This window comes from Eulemur rufifrons, chromosome 2, assembly GCF_041146395.1.
Source record: "Eulemur rufifrons isolate Redbay chromosome 2, OSU_ERuf_1, whole genome shotgun sequence".
NCBI classification, from domain to species: domain Eukaryota; kingdom Metazoa; phylum Chordata; class Mammalia; order Primates; family Lemuridae; genus Eulemur; species Eulemur rufifrons.
Window position 1 is genome coordinate 84795110 of NC_090984.1, and position 17673 is coordinate 84812782.

The 17673-nt window shown below is 37.9% G+C and overlaps 1 protein-coding gene across 2 annotated transcripts; it reads right to left on the minus strand.

Annotated features, from left to right (window-relative positions):
• Positions 1–252: 252 nt before the first annotated feature.
• On the minus strand, positions 253–12919 carry CNIH1 (cornichon family member 1). 2 transcript variants are annotated; one of them, XM_069464949.1, is made up of 6 exons: positions 12758–12919; positions 8529–8597; positions 8235–8282; positions 4470–4582; positions 3245–3388; positions 253–1154 (listed from the first exon to the last, which is right to left on the minus strand). In XM_069464949.1, exons 1-6 carry the CDS (start codon positions 12836–12838, stop codon positions 1127–1129), a joined length of 483 nt encoding a protein of 160 aa, XP_069321050.1. In that variant the 5' UTR covers positions 12839–12919; the 3' UTR covers positions 253–1126. The 2 variants fall into 2 exon arrangements, with proteins under 2 accessions (XP_069321050.1, XP_069321054.1); XM_069464953.1 differs by lacking the exon at positions 8235–8282.
• Positions 12920–17673: the final 4754 nt, after the last annotated feature.

Consider the following 17673-nt stretch of genomic DNA (forward strand, 5'->3'; position numbering starts at 1 on the left):
AGGAGAAATGATGATGCTGTGCCATCAATGTTTATGAATCTTGTCAAATGACAACAGAGGGTAATGTACATAGCCATTTAAAATTTTTCCTCTTTAGATCCAGGCATGATATTTTTAAGAAAACCACAACTTAATACTCTACTTTTTAAAAAATGACTGTAATATGTCTTTATTATGGATTAAGCAAGTTTAGGAAATAGCTATTTGTAATCTTTAAAACAATGCACTGAAAGGGAGTCTTAATTTCAGAGTTTTATTGTATTGCACTAAAGGAACAGCAGGATGGTTATACAATTTTCTCTCTCATTCAGTTTTGAAGATCTAAAGTACTTGCAAATTCTTAAGAATACCTTTCCCACCAGATTAGAACAGTAAGCATAATAACAAATTTCTTAATAAGTAATGTCTTACAAATAAAAACACATTTAAAATAGCTTTAAATGCATTCTTCACAAGTAATTCAGCATATTTTTTATATCATGTTCACTTATGCTTAAGAATTAAAGCAAGTATATTTATTACTCTGATGGAAATATGGGAAATCTCTCACTCATGCAATATACAGGGATAATATTCAAGTTGAAAGGAAAAAATCCCACTCTTATTTTTGTAAATGTACCCATATATAATCATCTACATGATAGATGAGGAAACCCATGAAGTTTCCCACGAGTCAGATATACATTTCAGCTCATCAGAAGCACCGGATATCTACAGCTAATTTATAATTAGATGTCGTTTCAATAAAACCAAAATGAGTCCTACCAATGCCTATAAACGTAAGCTTCCAATGGACTAAGGACAGTCAGTAATTAATGCAATCATTCAGAGGATTATGGCTGTTCCTTAAGGAGTGCAAGTTCAAACCTGTCAATACCAGAGGTAATCGTTTTATATTAATTTATACGTAATTCCATTTAAATTCTTTATCTGAGTATAACATATGAAAACAGTCTTTCCACAAGCAAAAAATGTGGAAACATTTAAAAAATAAGGAGTCATTTTTTTAAAGTAACTGATCAGATTCCATAGGCTACTCTTGGAAACAGGATCTTGCTGGATAGAATCCCTTCATCTGGTGGCTTTTTGCATGCACTTAACTGGACCAGGTCTTCTGTGTGTTGTTCTAAGAACTCACCAAAACATAGATCATGCTGGAAAAAGAAAAAAGCTGTTAATTCAAACATTCCCAATTATAAAAACTAAGTATGAAAAAGTTGAGTCTACTTTATATAGCAAACTAGTATCTCAGAAAATGAAAAGACTAATGACAAGTTCACTTATGGACTTTTGCCTGATATAGGACTTGGCTCAGTGAGTGTGCTGTAGTTGTCCCCTATTTCCTTTCCAATTTTAGCAAGTAGAACAGCACAGCTGAAAGCTTAATGGAGGATCAGAGCTGAGAGAAGCAATCCAAAACACCACACTGCTCTGGAGCTGTGTCTAATAATAGGAGTGAGCATCTCCAAACGGCTCACTCCATGCCAGGTCCCCCTAGGTCTTCTACATACATTACTTCACTTAATCCTCCAAGCAGTCCTAGAAGGCAAGTAATGTATTTATTCCCATTTTATAGAAGGGAATGATCAATTAAGGATCTTTCCCATTAGAGAAAGGCCCTAAGCGATAACAACAGGGTTAAAAAAAGAAAGGGGATAAACCAGCAAAATAAAAGGCAATAACCATTTGATTTAGGCTTAAGAACTGCCAGGGGCAATTCTACATACAGAGTGACGGCATAGAGGCATGGTTCAAAGCATGTATCTCTAAATGGAAACACAAAGCAAGGAGTCGAGCAAACTCGACAATTTAAAACAGAACAAATGTCCTAGTGCCACCATATCCTGGTAAATGTTTTCCCACAATGCACTTCTCCAACTTTATCATTCACTCATTCATTTCTTTTCTTTCTTTTGACAAATATGTCTTAAGTGCATACTATATGCCAGCACTGTTCCAGACATTTGTTATGGAAACTTAAAAAATGAAAATTAACAGAAAATTAAAATGACACATGGAATTTCACTTTTCAGAACTTACTGTCTTTGTTTCATATGTGAGCAACATATGCAGAGGCACTAAAGGATACTCATTTTCATAGTTCTAACCTCTAAAAGCATAAATATACCTTCTCCCTAAATTTCAGTCTGACACTCCATTCATCCTTTTCCATAATGAAAACTTACATAATGTAAAGAGAAATATGAATATAAGCCTATTATTTAACACTTAGCAAGTTTTTAAGTAACAAATAGGAGAAAGAATGTAAGCTTAATTATTTCAACAATTTCATCTTATATAGCTAATTCTATTTTTTTATATATTGAAAATCAGGTGGAAAGCACTCTAGTTGACTATATATCAAAAAAGATGAGTAAAGTATATTTATATAGCTTTAAGAAAAATTATAATTCCACACTTAACATTGACCTTTTCTAGTCTTAATAAGCAGCCATTTTACTGCACCTACAGCACATCTAGAGTGGTGGTTCTCAATCAGGGCAATTCTGCTCCACAGGGGGCAGCTGGCAAGGTCCAGAGACATTTTTGGTTGTCATGACACAGTTAGGAGGGTGCTACTGGCATCTAGTGGGTAAAAGCCAGGGATGCTGCTAACCATCCTACAATGTATAGGACAGTCTTCCACAAAAAATAATTATCCAGGCCAGAGTTGTTGACTGTGCGAAGTTGAGAAACCCTGACCTAGAGGAACATGATATGAGTCCATCACAGTATTAAAAGAAGAAAAATCATTCAGTAACTGCACCACTCCTTAAGGTAGAACCATTTCTTTCATTAACCCCATTCAGATCAAGCAAACCAGAAAATAACGGGCAAAGCACACAGTATATGAAGAATGATAAGGAAAAAATTAAACACAATCTCTGGAAAGTCACTGAAGACAAGCAGAAACTTTTATAAACCCACACAGCCTTATCCTCTCAATGCCATCACTTTGCCATGGAAAATAATGACTGTCCTTTACTGACTGAATATATCTGAAAACTTGGGAAGCAGCACCCCTGATCAAACTCTCTGTCCCTGACTGCAGGTCAGTTTGCTGCCTTGGCAAGAACCAGTGTGTGCTACGTTGACCGGGTGTGTACTGTGCCAATACTGTTACTGCCATTCAAGACACTGAGTTATTCTTCAAACGGATTTTAAGGTGTTAAGACCATAATGCCTACAAACTTTTAAGGTAACAAAACAAAATCATATTTTCATTTATTTTTTTTAAACTTACCCGTATAGGTAGTAAAAAAATGCTAGAAGATAAAAAGCTAATTTGCACCATCCTTCTTTCTGACAATATGCTAGAATATCTGCATTCATGATGGTTGTAGGGTCATAGAGTCCCGGTCCACTCATCACTGGTCTACTCATATACCTGCAATAAGCACACAGTCTATTAGCCACTCAGAAAGGGCAGAAAACCTTCAGGATGGGAAAGAGGGTTTTTCTTCTCAAGTATCTGTTACAATGAGAGGCGTTCCATATAGGGAAGTATAATTGTACTAATAGGTAGAATTCTTTCCTTTTATCATCTTTTTTAAAACTAGAGCCCCTAAATGAGCAGAACAGGGCAGCTAAACAAGTCATTTTGGTCTCTGCATTTTCAGAAATCCAAGAAAAATAGGAAGAACCTAAAAAGAAAATAAGTTTTTTTAAGATTTTTTCTTTTAACTTTTTATCTTGACATAATTTTAAACTTACAGAAGAGATGCAAGAACGTTTTCACTCATATGTTCCAAATGTACACATTTACCACACTTGCTTTATCCTTCTCTTTCTCATTCTATCTCTAACTACATTTTTCTCTGAATCATTTCAGAGTCCATTACAGATAAACCACTTTACTCTTTAATACTTCTTTAGTATGTATTTCCTAAAATCAAAGGCAATGAGATTTTGACATGCCTATTTAAAACAAAACACGTTATGGAATGTGATTACCTTTTGTTAAGTAACCAAACTTATGTAAAGTTATAAAGCAAGCATGGAGAAAGAAGTTAGACACACACTGTACATTTTTATTTACAGGAAGTTCAAAGATAGGTAAAACTAATCTAAGTTGATAGAAGTCAGTGGCCTTGTGAGGTACAGGAGTAACTGACCAGGATGAGGGCACAAGGGCATCTTCTGGAGACTGGAGCTGTTGTATATCTGCATGTGGGTAGTGGTTTCACAGGTGTAGATTTTTATATTTTCATATGTAAAAATTCATTGAGCTGTACACTTCAGACTTGTGCACATTTCTGTAAGTTATATCTCATTTTTTTAAAAAATTCCTTTAAAAAGTAATGAAGTAAGGTATTAAAACAGGTTTTTGTTCATCCTCTTGTTTTTTTTAAAATAAATGCCAACTAATTTTCAATTTTCATTTAGGTGACTAGCATATAAGATAATCATATGAACCACAGTGCAATTAAAATTTAATTAGGAAGATTAAAAGCGTATCTAAATATTACCTCCAAATATGATATGCCAAGAGGGGCATATTGAGACCCAGTGTAAGCCACTCTGCTGCACAAAGAAACATGACACAGAAGAAAGCATGGATGAGGTACTCTGGAAGTACAAGCTGGAAGAAAAACACAAGCCCATTATCAAAATGCCTTGGCATTAAGTCAACTGCTAATCTGGAAAGCAGGTGGCAACCAAGTTCCCATAATGAAAAATCACTGTTTTCTTAGAATGAGAAATGAAAGATACTACTGAGTTTTATTTCCATATTTAATTTTTTACAAAAAGCAGGATTACAAGCAAACTGACTAGAGGATATAGCTTGCACTAAAATAATAAGATAAATGACTTAAAATTTAATCCTCATATTCTTAGAGCAAGAGGTTAAATTATACAAAGTTACCACCCAGATTGTTCAGTTATTTGCTAGTCAACTGGCATACTTTTTCTTTCCACCATTCAACAATGATAAAAATACAAAAATGAGGTATCTGATCACATGCAACATGATAGTAAAAAAAAATTTCACAAAAACAAAACTCCCCTTTAGAAGTTGACACATTAGTGTTTTTAAGCCTTTAACAGAAACTAGGAATGCTACATATACAATATTCAGCAAACCACATCACATTACCACAGAAGTAAGTTTTCAATGGAAAGCCAATCAGCCAATAATCTCAGCACAGTCAAGGGGGAAGAACACTAATATGCACAAATGCAAAACATTTGCTTTCTGCAACGTAGGAGGGAAAAGACTGAGTCCTTAACCATGAAATTAGAGTTTTCCAGATTCCTGAGTTCTCATTCTCACATGGTGGCCTTTCCGCTTCTTTACGCCTGCTTGCCAACGAAATGCTACAGACACAGCAGAAGACCAAAATCAAAAAAAAATAAACCTTTTGGTAGTAGGTAGCATTTAGTAAAGAAAAATTAATTCAAGTACAATGCCTTTTATAAGATGACAAGGAGTTAATGCTTTATTTCAAATTATCTTTCTCATCCTAAAGATTTCAGCCTAATACTTTGTTAAATAAAAATATCAAAACCTTTCATGGAAAGTTTCAGCCAAAAAATCTCCTATACGTCACAGCTATGAAGCCAGTTTCCCAATTGTTTACCTCATACCAAATTAAAATCATATGAATACTCAACATCATCAGATCATTCCTGAGGGGAAACCATGGCTATAGAAATAATATAATTATACTCCCAAATTACTCTTTCCAATTTAAAGCTGTAGAAGGAACTTTTTAATGAATATTATTTTGAATGAAGCCTCGGTAAAGCCAGCTAATCTACAATACTAGTCAGATATCTTCTACAAACTTAAGCAACATAATAAATAACAAAAGACAAATTCTGCATATGTATATAAATTTGTAAATAACATGAACCTTTCTTTAAGCCAGCATCTATTTAAGATCAAAGTTCCCTAAACCAGAAAATGGTCACAAGACACCCTTGAAATCTAACGACTACAACCAGGACAAACCAAGAAAAATATACATTTTTAGAAGTTCCCCTAGAGCTGCTTTTATAATACTACTTTAAATTACAGAATTTTTCTTTAAAATATAATAAGCCTATTTCAGCCCACTAAAGCCAACTGATAGCTAACAAATCCTCATGCCAGATTCCATCCTACCCTTACAGAGGTCTGAGGAGAGAATGATTTTTAAGTATGACACCCACTGCTCTTAATATACTTTAATAAAAGTGTTAATGAAGATAATCTGCAGTTCTAATATGAAACAAATGTCACACTCCCTTCCTTCTCCTCAAATAAGTCCAGAAACATTTATTACGTATCTCTTATAAAAGCCAGTCTTCTCTGATCATTCGTCAACGATGAAATTTCCCCATAAGAGACAAAAATTATTCCATTTAGGAACCAAGGTTCACACAAAAACTAGTATCCAGAAAGAATACCTCATGCAAATATGGCTGAAATGATAGTACTTAAACATGCAAAACATAATATTTCTTGTTAAAGTTCACAATTTAAAAAATAATGATATTTGTCTTCCCCCATACTTTGGCAGAACTGTCAAAACAAATTTAAATAGGGAAAACTGTCAGATGCACTGCTATTCAGCCAATTATCGGCACCCTATCCTATCCAAAATGCAACTTGTGCTGCTATAAAACGTTCTTCCAATCTACTGCAGCATTAGGATGTCCCAAGGACATCTTTTCTCAGTGAGAATTTCTTTCCATTAAGAAAAACAAGGAATCACACACTATGTTAAAATGAAACCAGCCCCTCTTAAATTGACGGTAAATTAGGAAAATATAAGAGTTTGAGCTTCAAAAATCAGGCTGAATTCAAATTCAGCTCTACTTTAGCTGTATAATCTTGGGCAAAGTGCCTTAACCTCACAAAGCCTCCGTTTACCCTCCTATTCATGAGAATAACAACATACCCACCTCTTGGAATTGCCATGAGAACTGAATGAAATGGTTCAGGCAAAGTACTTAGCACAGGGCCTGGCACCCAGGAAAACCCTCATCTGATACTCTCACAGTCATTTGGTTAAAGTAATAAAAAGCCAAAGCAAATAGAATACTACTAGTAAACAGCTGTCAAAAGGAGAAATTTCAGTTTCTTCATTTCTTGGTAACAATTTCAACACTAAGGTTAAGGTGTTTTATGATGAACACTTATCTCCAATGAGAAGGCAAATTCACCTTCTCACGCTTTGTTTCAAAAAGCAGAGAAACAGCTAGTAAGTTAATGATTTTAATTGTACTACATCAAGTCTCACTGTAACAGTTCTCTAAAGACAAACTAGAAATCTCTTCTATCATTCACATTTATCTGGGAAACAATGATAAAGTGGCACACTAACTTTATAGATGCTTTTCCAAATAAAATACCTTTAGCATACTAGTGCATTAGAGTTCTAGACAACTAAAATCTACACAAATTCTCATTTTCATTAAGTAATTTTTAAAGATGAATTACTAGATGCTATTTCTTGAAGACATATCCATTGCTTTCTTACAAACAATCGTTCAGTTTCTGACCAATCAGGCAAAAGGAAAATCTTCCTAAATGAAGTCACAAATATAAAGAAAACCCCTAAGTACCCTGCCGCTACATTATCACTAAATCCATGGTAGCTCAGACTTAGTGTAAGACAGGTCTGTTTTATAAATTAAAGTGGATATACACTAGAAATAACTGTAGACATCTGTAAATGAATTGTTATCTACAAAATTCTGACACTGTGAATCCAAAGGACAGCATTAAGGCACGATCCCAGAGCCCAAGAACAGAGCTAAAAGGCTAAAACCGAAAACGCTTAAAACCTAGAAGCCTCTGAATAAACACCAGCTGAAAGACTGAAGTAATATATTCCAGAATACACATAACCAAAGATAAAACTAGATATGGGAGGTAAGTCCATACTAAAGATTTCACTAGCACAGTACCTCACAGTAAGTCGCAACCAGAGAATAATCTCACCATCTATTAAAAAAAGTCATTTTATGTTAACCAACTTTGAAACACAGCACCAAGTAATTAATATAGAAGTGCCTATGGCTATAACGATTAAAAAAAAAAACGCATAAGCATTTAACAGCTTTCCCTACTTGACTGGGCCAGCAAGCAAACATTTGCATAAAATGTGAAATCTCATGAAATCATAAACCTCAACAGGCACATGAACGAGCACACTGAACAAAACATTACAAATAACAAATGCCTAACCCTCCCCATGAAATGAATATAGCATTAAAACATTAAACTAAAAAGCAGTACACACCTTTAATGCAATTTTGACTCTTTTAATCTTTTTGACCTTTTCAACTGTCTTTGGCCGACAATGTAAAAAGCAGATTGGAAGAATGTTAGTATGACAGCTGACAAGATCACCAGCAGATTAATAATAGTCAGAATAGTCAAGCATGACAGGAAAAAGAATATTTTTTTAATTCTGCCTACTTCAAAAAGTATAAATATAACATGGTACTGAGAATGATGCCCATTTTCAAATTATATCGAGTTAAAAACAAATACATTTTTAAAATCTAAAGATAAATCTTATATTACAACTTACAGGATTCAGGGTATTACACTGGTCTATGGGATTCTTGTAATCAGTCTTCAGCTCATCAAATGCTATAATCTAAAATAAAATTAAAACAGTTAGGACCACTCACTTTAATAAAAAGCAGCAACAAACCTGCCCTATCATCAAATAATTATTAGAGTTAAAGTGTACCAGCATTACAGGTAACCAATTCACAGTAAACTCAATATATGCTAAAAACAAGAATAGCCAGAGTCAGATTTAAAGAACTGAAAATACTTCTGTGTCATTATCACTAAAATGATCTGGTATCGCTGTGCTAAGTATCTTCAATTTTCAATTTCTTCAATGCCTCTGTTCAAGTTATTTCCTTTACTTGAAATGATCTTTCCCCCACCCACACGACAATTGATCCAAACTCCTCTTTATCCTAAAAAAGCCCTCTTCCCATGTTAACTCTTTTCTGCAAGTTTCTCTGACCCCTTTAGGCAGAAATAATTACATCCTTGTCTACATCTCTACATGGTACCAGGCTTTAGAATGCCACCAATATGGCATTTCTCACACTGGAATATGGTATTTATGTACAGGTTTGCTTGTGACAGTACACTCTCAGGGAGAAGGACCATTTTTATAATATTTATATGTGCCCTGCCCCTCCCTTGGCACAGTGGGACACTAGAGATGGGCTCCAGTTCTTCAATTTGTTCCCACTTGTGCCCTAACACATACATTTCTAAGGATGTTTTTGCCCACACTCTGGAGGAATGTGGTTTTAACCTCAAAGATCACTAAAATACATAACTTATGAATCAAAATGTACTAAGAGTCAAAACAGAGACCATGCACTGCTTTGTGGCATTAACTCAGGTGTCAAAGGAAGATGCCAAAGGCAGCAAGTTTATGGGGGAGTCATTTTAGTTACTGCCACTGGTCACCCAAGGGACACACAACCTAATGGATTATGAATATCTTTATATGTGAGATAGTGCTACTCGATATTATCAGTAATCAGTAGTTACATATTTTTAGCTTTTAATATGCCTTATTTATTTTCCTTTTAAAGTTCTTAGTTTTGTAAAATTCTAACTTCTAGAATTTTATAAAATTCACCAACCTATCCTACTAAAAAAACTCCAACCAAATAGGAATAGAAGGAAAAGAATTAAACATTAAAATGCTATCTCCAAAAGAGCAAAAATTTTTGTTGTGTTCACTACTACGTTCCAGGACCTAAAATATAAAATACTGCCTGACACATAGTTAAGTGTTCAATAAATATAGAATGGGAGAGGAGGAAAAAAGGAAAAAGGTGAAAAAAATTAGCACTAGGGATAAAAAAAAAAGTACAGAACTCACCAAAAGGGATTTTCCTTCACTATTGATCCTATGTGAATGTTCAAAATATAAACGTGCAATTAGAAGATACTAATTTCTAATTATTAGTAGACATTGTTAGGTACCTGATATTAGCCATGATATATCATTTTACAATGCATTTTAGTAATAAAGTAAATAAAGTAATAACCACAAATATAATTACTTGTCTACAATAAGAACCATTTTAATAACAGAACATAAAACTTATCTTTACAACTTTTTTAAAATTGGACATTTTGGCCGGGCGCGGTGGCTCACACCTGTAATCCTAACACTCTGAGAGGCCGAGGTGGGCGGATTGTTTGAGCTCAGGAGTTCGAGACCAGCCTGAGCAAGAGCGAGACCCCGTCTCTACTAAAAATAGAAAGAAATTATACGGACAACTAAAAATATATATAGAAAAATTAGCCAGGCATGGTGGCACACGCCTGTAGTCCCAGCTACTCGGGAGGCTGAGGCAGTAGGATTGCTTGAACCCAGGAGTTTGAAGTTGCTGTGAGCTAGGCTGACGCCACAGCACTCACTCTAGCCCGAGCAACAGAGTAAGACTTTGTCTCAAAAAAAATAAATAAATAAACAAATAAAATTGGACGTTTTCTTCAGGTGACTTCAAGGGATCTTTTGGATATGTTGCTGAATGGGTTTCTGTTTGAGTGCTATAAGCTAGTTTCCAAAACTCTTCTGAGATTTTTAAACTAGTGGTTTTTAAAACCTTTTGCAGCTGTGTGGCTAAACAAAGACTATCACAAAATTTTCCATAGATGTGTAAAAACAATAAAACAGATAAATCCCTAAAGATGCCAAAGTACACAATTCAGGACATACTCAAATTTGATACACACCTTTAATGACTGACTTCTGCATTTTTAGCTTTCCAATAATCTATGCCCTCAACTCTGTTTTCCACAGAACATCAATAACATGAATTAGGAGTAAAATGACAGAGGTAACCATCGGCATAAAGAACATCTTTTAATACAATGATTAACGTAAACAGGATTTTTGGAATTTGTACTTGAAATTTCAAAATGAGTCTTCTAAAAGACATTTAAACTGAATCTAAGAAAATAAGGTTATGTGGATAACAGAAAAATTAAAACTACATATTTAGAATTGTTTCTGAAAGGATACAGTAATTCTCTGAACTAAGAAATCCCTAAACATAAAAGCTCTCTACCACTAATCTGTGGTACAAATGAATTTCTTTTTAATTGTATAACAGGACTAAAAATTATCTGCTTCACCCAGACACATATTCATTTCAAAGCTAAAACTGAATTAGTCATTTTTTTAAAAGTGCAGTTCAGGTTTTCCTTAAGCCAAACACAACCTGTATCAAAATGTAAAAATGTGAAAAAGGCCACCCCACAGTTCTCTTTTAAGCTATTATCCCAGAAAAAAAGTGCACCCATCAAGCAGGAAGTGACTTCAAACCCACATCTATAGATGAAAGGAAACCACACAGTTCCATCAGAGGCTAAGGCAAGGCTTCCCAAATTATTTATTGTTCTTCTACCAAAGAAGAGTCTAAGATGCCCTTCAAATTATTGGTTCCAATAGACTAGCACTTTGAGGTAGCAGTTATTTCTGACACGGCTAACAGCCTACATAAACATTCCCCACTACACAAGCAGTCAGGTTTTAAAATAATTATAAACATTATCACACCGTTTAACAAAAGGGAATGGATTTGTGATATCCCCTCCTTTGAGACTTTTTTTTTTTTTTTTTTTGCACAATACACTGCTGCTATTTAACCACTCTGCCCCTCTATATATTTCGCAACAAATCCTTGTTATGGGCATGATGAAACCTGACATAAAATTTACTACAGAGCGAACATGCCCATTCAAATCAAGACCAATATTCCAGAACATACTGGACTATGGGGAGGAAAGCAGCAAATGAGATAAATTTTTAATGAATGTTGATTTCCAGAGAGCTCTCAATGCTTCTAATTTTATGCTAGAGAAACGGGAATCTTTAAAAATCCCTTGTAGAACTATGTCACATGGAACTTACAACTTGCTCTTTAAGGAACCAGTAAGTATGTGCTTCTATCCTACAATAGTGATGATGATATAACAGAAATAAATACTTTCCTAGAAAAGCTTAAGGTTTCTGAGAATTTCAAAATCAAATTTAAACTCCCTTACTAACTCAAGCTACCCTGAATACGGGGGTGACTTGGAAGACTATCAGTTGAGAAAACCCGCGGTCAAAGTATGATTTAGGGGTAAAGCTCGGAGATGCAGTCAACAAAGTAATCAATACAATCTGCATCAAAGTTCACCAGGACACAAGAATCGGGAAAAAAGGTGATTTTATTTGAAGAGCCCCCAATAGGTGCTGGAAAGCAGAATTGGAAATTCACCCAAAGTAGGTTACAACTGTCTCATTTTGGTCACAGTCCTGCGGAAACCCTAAAAGAAAGGCAATCTGTATTAAATAAAAAAATTCGGAAAACTCCATTTACACCAAGTACGTGTCACGGTGCCACGGCTCCGCCCTTGACATCCTTCCCGGGGCCGCGGGCCGGCTGACGGTCGGTGCGAGCGGAGCGCTGTCCCGCAGGGCCCGCCTGGACCGCGTTTGCCCCACCCAGCCGGGGAGGAGTAGCGGTGCGCGCGGCCTGGGCCGAAACACAGCCGGCGCATCCGTCGGGCGGCCGCACGCCTCGACTTCCCCCCGGACCTGCAGCCCCCAAACCGCGCGGGTAGGGCCCGCAGCCCAGTCACCGCGCAGCCCGCGCTGCCCCGGGCCCAATGCCCCAGCGCGCAGACCTCCGGGGGCCGTCACGCCCCGACCGCGGGCCCGGGGGCGAGAACAGGCTGCGCCGCCGCCTCGCCCTCCTTCTCCCGGCCCCGGCTACTCACGTGCCAGATGGCGAAGAAGATAAGCGCGGCGGTGAGCAGCAGCGCCAGCATGTAGCAGAAGGCCGCGAACGTGAACGCCATGGCCGGGGAGGAGCAGGGAGCAGCGCCGATGCCAGCGGAGAAAGGCGGCGCAGGGCCCTCTGGGTAAAACCATTCACTTCCCCCGGCCACAGCCGCGACCGCCACCTCCGCCGCTGCCGCCGCCGCGGCGCCCGCCCTCCCAGCGCGCCTGCGCACCAGTGCAGCCTCGCCGACGCCCTCTGATGGCCGGAGTCCGACTTGCACTTACTAATATATTGTTCGAACTGTTGATAGATTTGTTTTTCCTTCCTTCTCGCGTTTATTCGCTGAACAAATATTTATTGAATGAATGCCTAGTTTGTTCCAAATACTACGTTTCTCCCTTCAGATACAAAGATAAATAAGATAGTACTTGCACTGAGAGATGATGCCGGAAACGAATAGCTAAATAAATAATTACGGTATCGTAACCCTGTAAACGGATGTCTGTGGGATGTTATGAAAGGTCAAACAAGGGCACCCAGGCTGCCCCGGAGCATTGAAGCAAGGATTCCTGCAGAAGGTGTTTCCTAGGTGAGCCTTACATGATAAGTAGAAGTTCTCCAGGCAAAGAGAAGTTAGAACTGGCAATCCAAAGAAACAGTTCAGATGAGCAAAGGCACAGGAAAGGAAAAAAAAGAAAAAAGCGCGGTGTCTTAGGTGAAACCAGCAGCAGTTCTGTATTAGTAGAACAGAAAGTGCAAGACAATATTGAGACTTAGAAAGAGGTTAGCAAGGGGTCAGATCATAGAGGGCCTTATGTGTTTAAATAAGGAACTTATATCCCATAGCCCAAGTTTTTCAAATTTTTTTGCTCACCATGCATAATTAGACTTTTTCATTGCAGCCTGGTGGAGCATCAGATAGACATCAAGTTATGGAGAGATAGAAATGTAGATATAGAGACAAAGAAACATAGATTTAACCAAAACAAAAATTTCACAAAACTGTACTAAAGATCCATGAATACTTTCCCTTCTTTTTTGCTGTTTTGTTTTGTTTTGAATGCTGGATGCAACCTACAAAATTGATTCACAACCTATTAACTGATTGCTGCTGATGGAAACAGATGTCATTGAAGGCTTTTAAGCAAGAGAAGGGTGTGTTTAGATTTGCATTAAAGATCACTCACACATGCAAATTGTGTAGAATGGTTTAGAAGCAAGGCCTATCCAGTGCTGTGTAGTAGAATTTCCTGTAATGGTGGAGATTTTCTATACCTGTGCTGCCCAGTACAATAGCCAGTAACCACATGTGGCTGTTGAGCACTTGCAATGTGTCTAGTATGACTGAGGAAATGAACTTTAAATTTTACATTATTTTAATTAATTAAAATTTAAATGGCCACATGGGGCTAGTTGCTACTGTATTGGACTGTACAGATCTCTACCACCAGGATTATGTGACACCTTCTTGCAAATTACAAAGGTACTTTCTCCAGACACAGAAAGGCCCACACCAAAGTGCAAGAATACAGGCTATACTTCAGCCCCACTAACCTCCTTGGCCAGCCACCTCTATGCAGTACACAAACTTCCCAACTGTGCACAACAACCCTGATTAGAGGAGTGTTCGGTTGGAAACGGGGCCCACAGCAATGATCCAGGCAAGTTTCTGTGAATCTGAACTAGAGCAGTGGAAGCTGGGATGGAAAGGAGTGAACATATTTGATAGTATAATATTTGGGAGACAAGCTCAGCAGGACTTCATTAATTGGATCCCCTGGTGAGAGAAAGGAAGGAAGCAAAGATGATTTATTCAGTACTTCAGGCCGCAGAAGCACAGCAAAACACAGCATTGGGCAGTATTTGTACAGGAGAACTCACAACCTAATAAGAGGCAGATGCAGCCTCCTGGGCTCTGGGGGAAAGAGAGTTTGCAGGGAATTATTCAAGCCAAACCATAAGATCCAGCCCCCTTCTTCTAAATGAATCCCATCTTATACCTTGGGAAGTGATGTTTCATTGCCAGATACCAGGAGATCCTACCTTTTGGCAACAGGCTTTTCTCCAGCTGCACTTGTATCTTTTTCTTAACTGGTAACTAGACTAGCACTTTATCTCACAGAATGAAAGCCTCCCAGGGACAAACCCTTAAGTAGAAGGGGCTACCTATATTTCACCTAAGGAGGTAGAGGGACTTCCTAAGCGGAATTTTGTCTGCCCTAATCCCCACTACTGCTGTTACATAAAAACAAAGTCCCCCCACTTCGTTCAACAAAGGTTTATTGTGCACCCCTCCTATGTCAGGTAAGACACTGATTCACACAAATAAGCTATGGCAGTATGAAGCCCTCTTCACATATTACCAGAGCACACAGGGAAACTTTAGACCTATGTTATCTAATACAGGAGCCACTAGTCATGTGTGGCTATGTAGATTTAAATTAATTAAAATTAAATAAAATTGAAATTTCAACTTCTCAGCTACACTATGCAGCCATATTTCAAGCATCCAATAGCCTTCTGTCACTGGTGGCTACTATATTAGTGTAGACATAGAAAATCTCCATCATCATAGAAAGTTCTATCGGACACCACTGCTTGAGATAATATCACGCAGCTATGATCTGTTGGAGAATAAACCCATTTTAATGAGGGTAAATGGCTTATTATTAATATATGAACCAACCATGGACAAGGCAGTTAGTGAAGAAAATAATGGGTTTACTTGACATTTTGGAGGACATTACAAACTGAGCAATCTGCACCATCTATGTTCAAACAGTTCCTAGTATATTGGGAATTTCTATTAACTCTTTCAGCCCTTGGAAGTACTTTTACAATACATACTGAATGCAGTTCCGGCTTCTGCTTGTATGTATGGATGAGGCTGTGTAATATTTCCAACAAGTACTAATTTACGCACTTGTTCTCTCTCCTCCCTTTCTCTCAATCAAATTCCTTTGTTCAATAATCTTTCCATCAGTTTACCTCTACTTCCCCCACTGACTATGCCCCCAACCCAGACAGATGGACACAAGTCAGCCACCGAAGACCTGGAAAATAAAGCCCACAAATACAAAGCATCTAATCTGAGAAAAAGACAAAAAAAAGTTCAGATACACACCAGAGAAATTTTCCAGCCCCCAAACTAGATAAACAAAGCCAGTATTGAGGAAAGGGGAAGGTGCTGAGCAGTTAGGAGAATGTGAGCTAAAGAAATTTGCAAACCTCAGTGGGAACAAGCACAGCCTCACCAAACTGCAGGGAGTTGCTTGGCAGCTCAGCTCAGTTTTCTGCCAGTCAACAGCAGGTTGTACTTCACCCATCAATCGTCCCGGTGGGAGTGATGCCTGGCACTCTGCTCAGCTGCCCGTGCAGGGGTGGGAGGGAGTAGGATGCTTAAAGACGTGGTGGTAACATAAAAGAGAAAACCTGCACTAGTGTGAATTTAACCTCAACCAACTCAAGCACTCCCACAGAGGTGGAACAATAGGGGAACATCCCAGGTACAAATACCATATGGAACCCACTGTGCTTCCAGAGGATCTGGGCCCTTGCCTTGACACACTTCCAAGAGGAAAGAACTCTGAGCACAGAAAACTGGAGGCCAGCAGTCCCAATTTTCCAGAAGAGGTTTGCATATTTGGGAGAGAAGCAATTTCACCTAAGAATTACGGGTGGTTTTAAGTGGGCAATGGATCTAGACATGTGACTGAGACATAGGCCTTGGAAAGAATAGCTATGAAGCTGAGAACAATGGGATATGTAACAGAAAGTATTGGTTGTGTCCAAATCCATCCCCATTTCTTTCTGGTTGGTAGAGCCCAGAGTTTGCGTAAGGGTTCAAGGCCCCTGGGCCCTGTGCTCACAGGAGGAGCCCTTCCCAAACCCACGGATTAGAGAAAAGGTAGCTCCACCCCTCTAGAACAATGATGATTCCCAGTTGCTTTCTGTATGTGGCAGAGGTGACAATTTGTTCATATTATTTTCTGTTCACTATTTGCATTTCCAAAACCTTGGGTTAAGGCTGCATGCAGGTAAAGCACTTTGGGCTTACTGGCAAAATGTGGTTTCTCAGTATCCATGGCTGTGTCATCCACTCTGCCCTTTGCCCTAGGTGTGCCTGTTACACAACCATTATGAAGGGAATCAAGGTACAGAAATGACCCAGCCAACAATCCCATGTGTGCAAAAAATGTCTCTTTATTCTTATTTTTTGTGTGTCTTTCTTTTTCATAAAGTCACATAAAGCTTAAAGATGGTGAAATGCACAGATCTTAAGTGTGCAATTCAGGAAGTTTCAATACATGCATACACCTACGTAACCTCCCCCCGCAAATAAGACAGAGAGCACTGCCATCACCTCACCAAGTTCCCTCGTGGCCCACCACCCTAGGCAGCAACTTCTGCTCTCTGGCACATAGATTCATTTTACCTGCTCTGGAACTTCACTAAATGGAATCATATGATATGTATTCCTGGCTTTTTTTGGCTCAGCATACTGTTTGGGGGATCTCTCTTCTAGATTCATCCACATTGCTGCATATATCTGTAGTTCATTCATTTTTTTAAGGTAACTTTATTAAGGTATGATTTGCATAATATAAAATGTACCCATTTCAAGGATACCTCAATGAGTTTACGCAAAATTATACATTCAGGTAACCACCCACAATCACAATGTTGCACATTTACAATACCCCCAGAAAAGTTCCACTATGGCCCTTCCTAACCCACAGTCCAAGGCAACCACTGATCTGCTTTCTGTCTTTATAAATTAGATTTGTCTTGTCTAGATTGTCACATTATTGAAATTATATGATAGGTACTCTTACATCTGGCTTCTTTCATTCAGCATAGTTCTGATATTCATCCATGTTTTTGTATTAGTAGTTTGTTCCTTTTCATTGC

Coding starts and splice junctions, on each gene's coding strand:
- CNIH1 (XM_069464949.1), bottom strand. CDS start 12,838: ATGGCGTTCACGTTCGCGGCCTTCTGCTACATGCTGGCGCTGCTGCTC. Junction 8,283..8,528: donor AGTGTAATACCCTGAATCCT/GTAAGTTGTAAT, acceptor TGTCGGCCAAAG/ACAGTTGAAAAGGTCAAAAA. Junction 4,583..8,234: donor GAGTCAAAATTGCATTAAAG/GTGTGTACTGCT, acceptor TTTTTCTTCCAG/CTTGTACTTCCAGAGTACCT.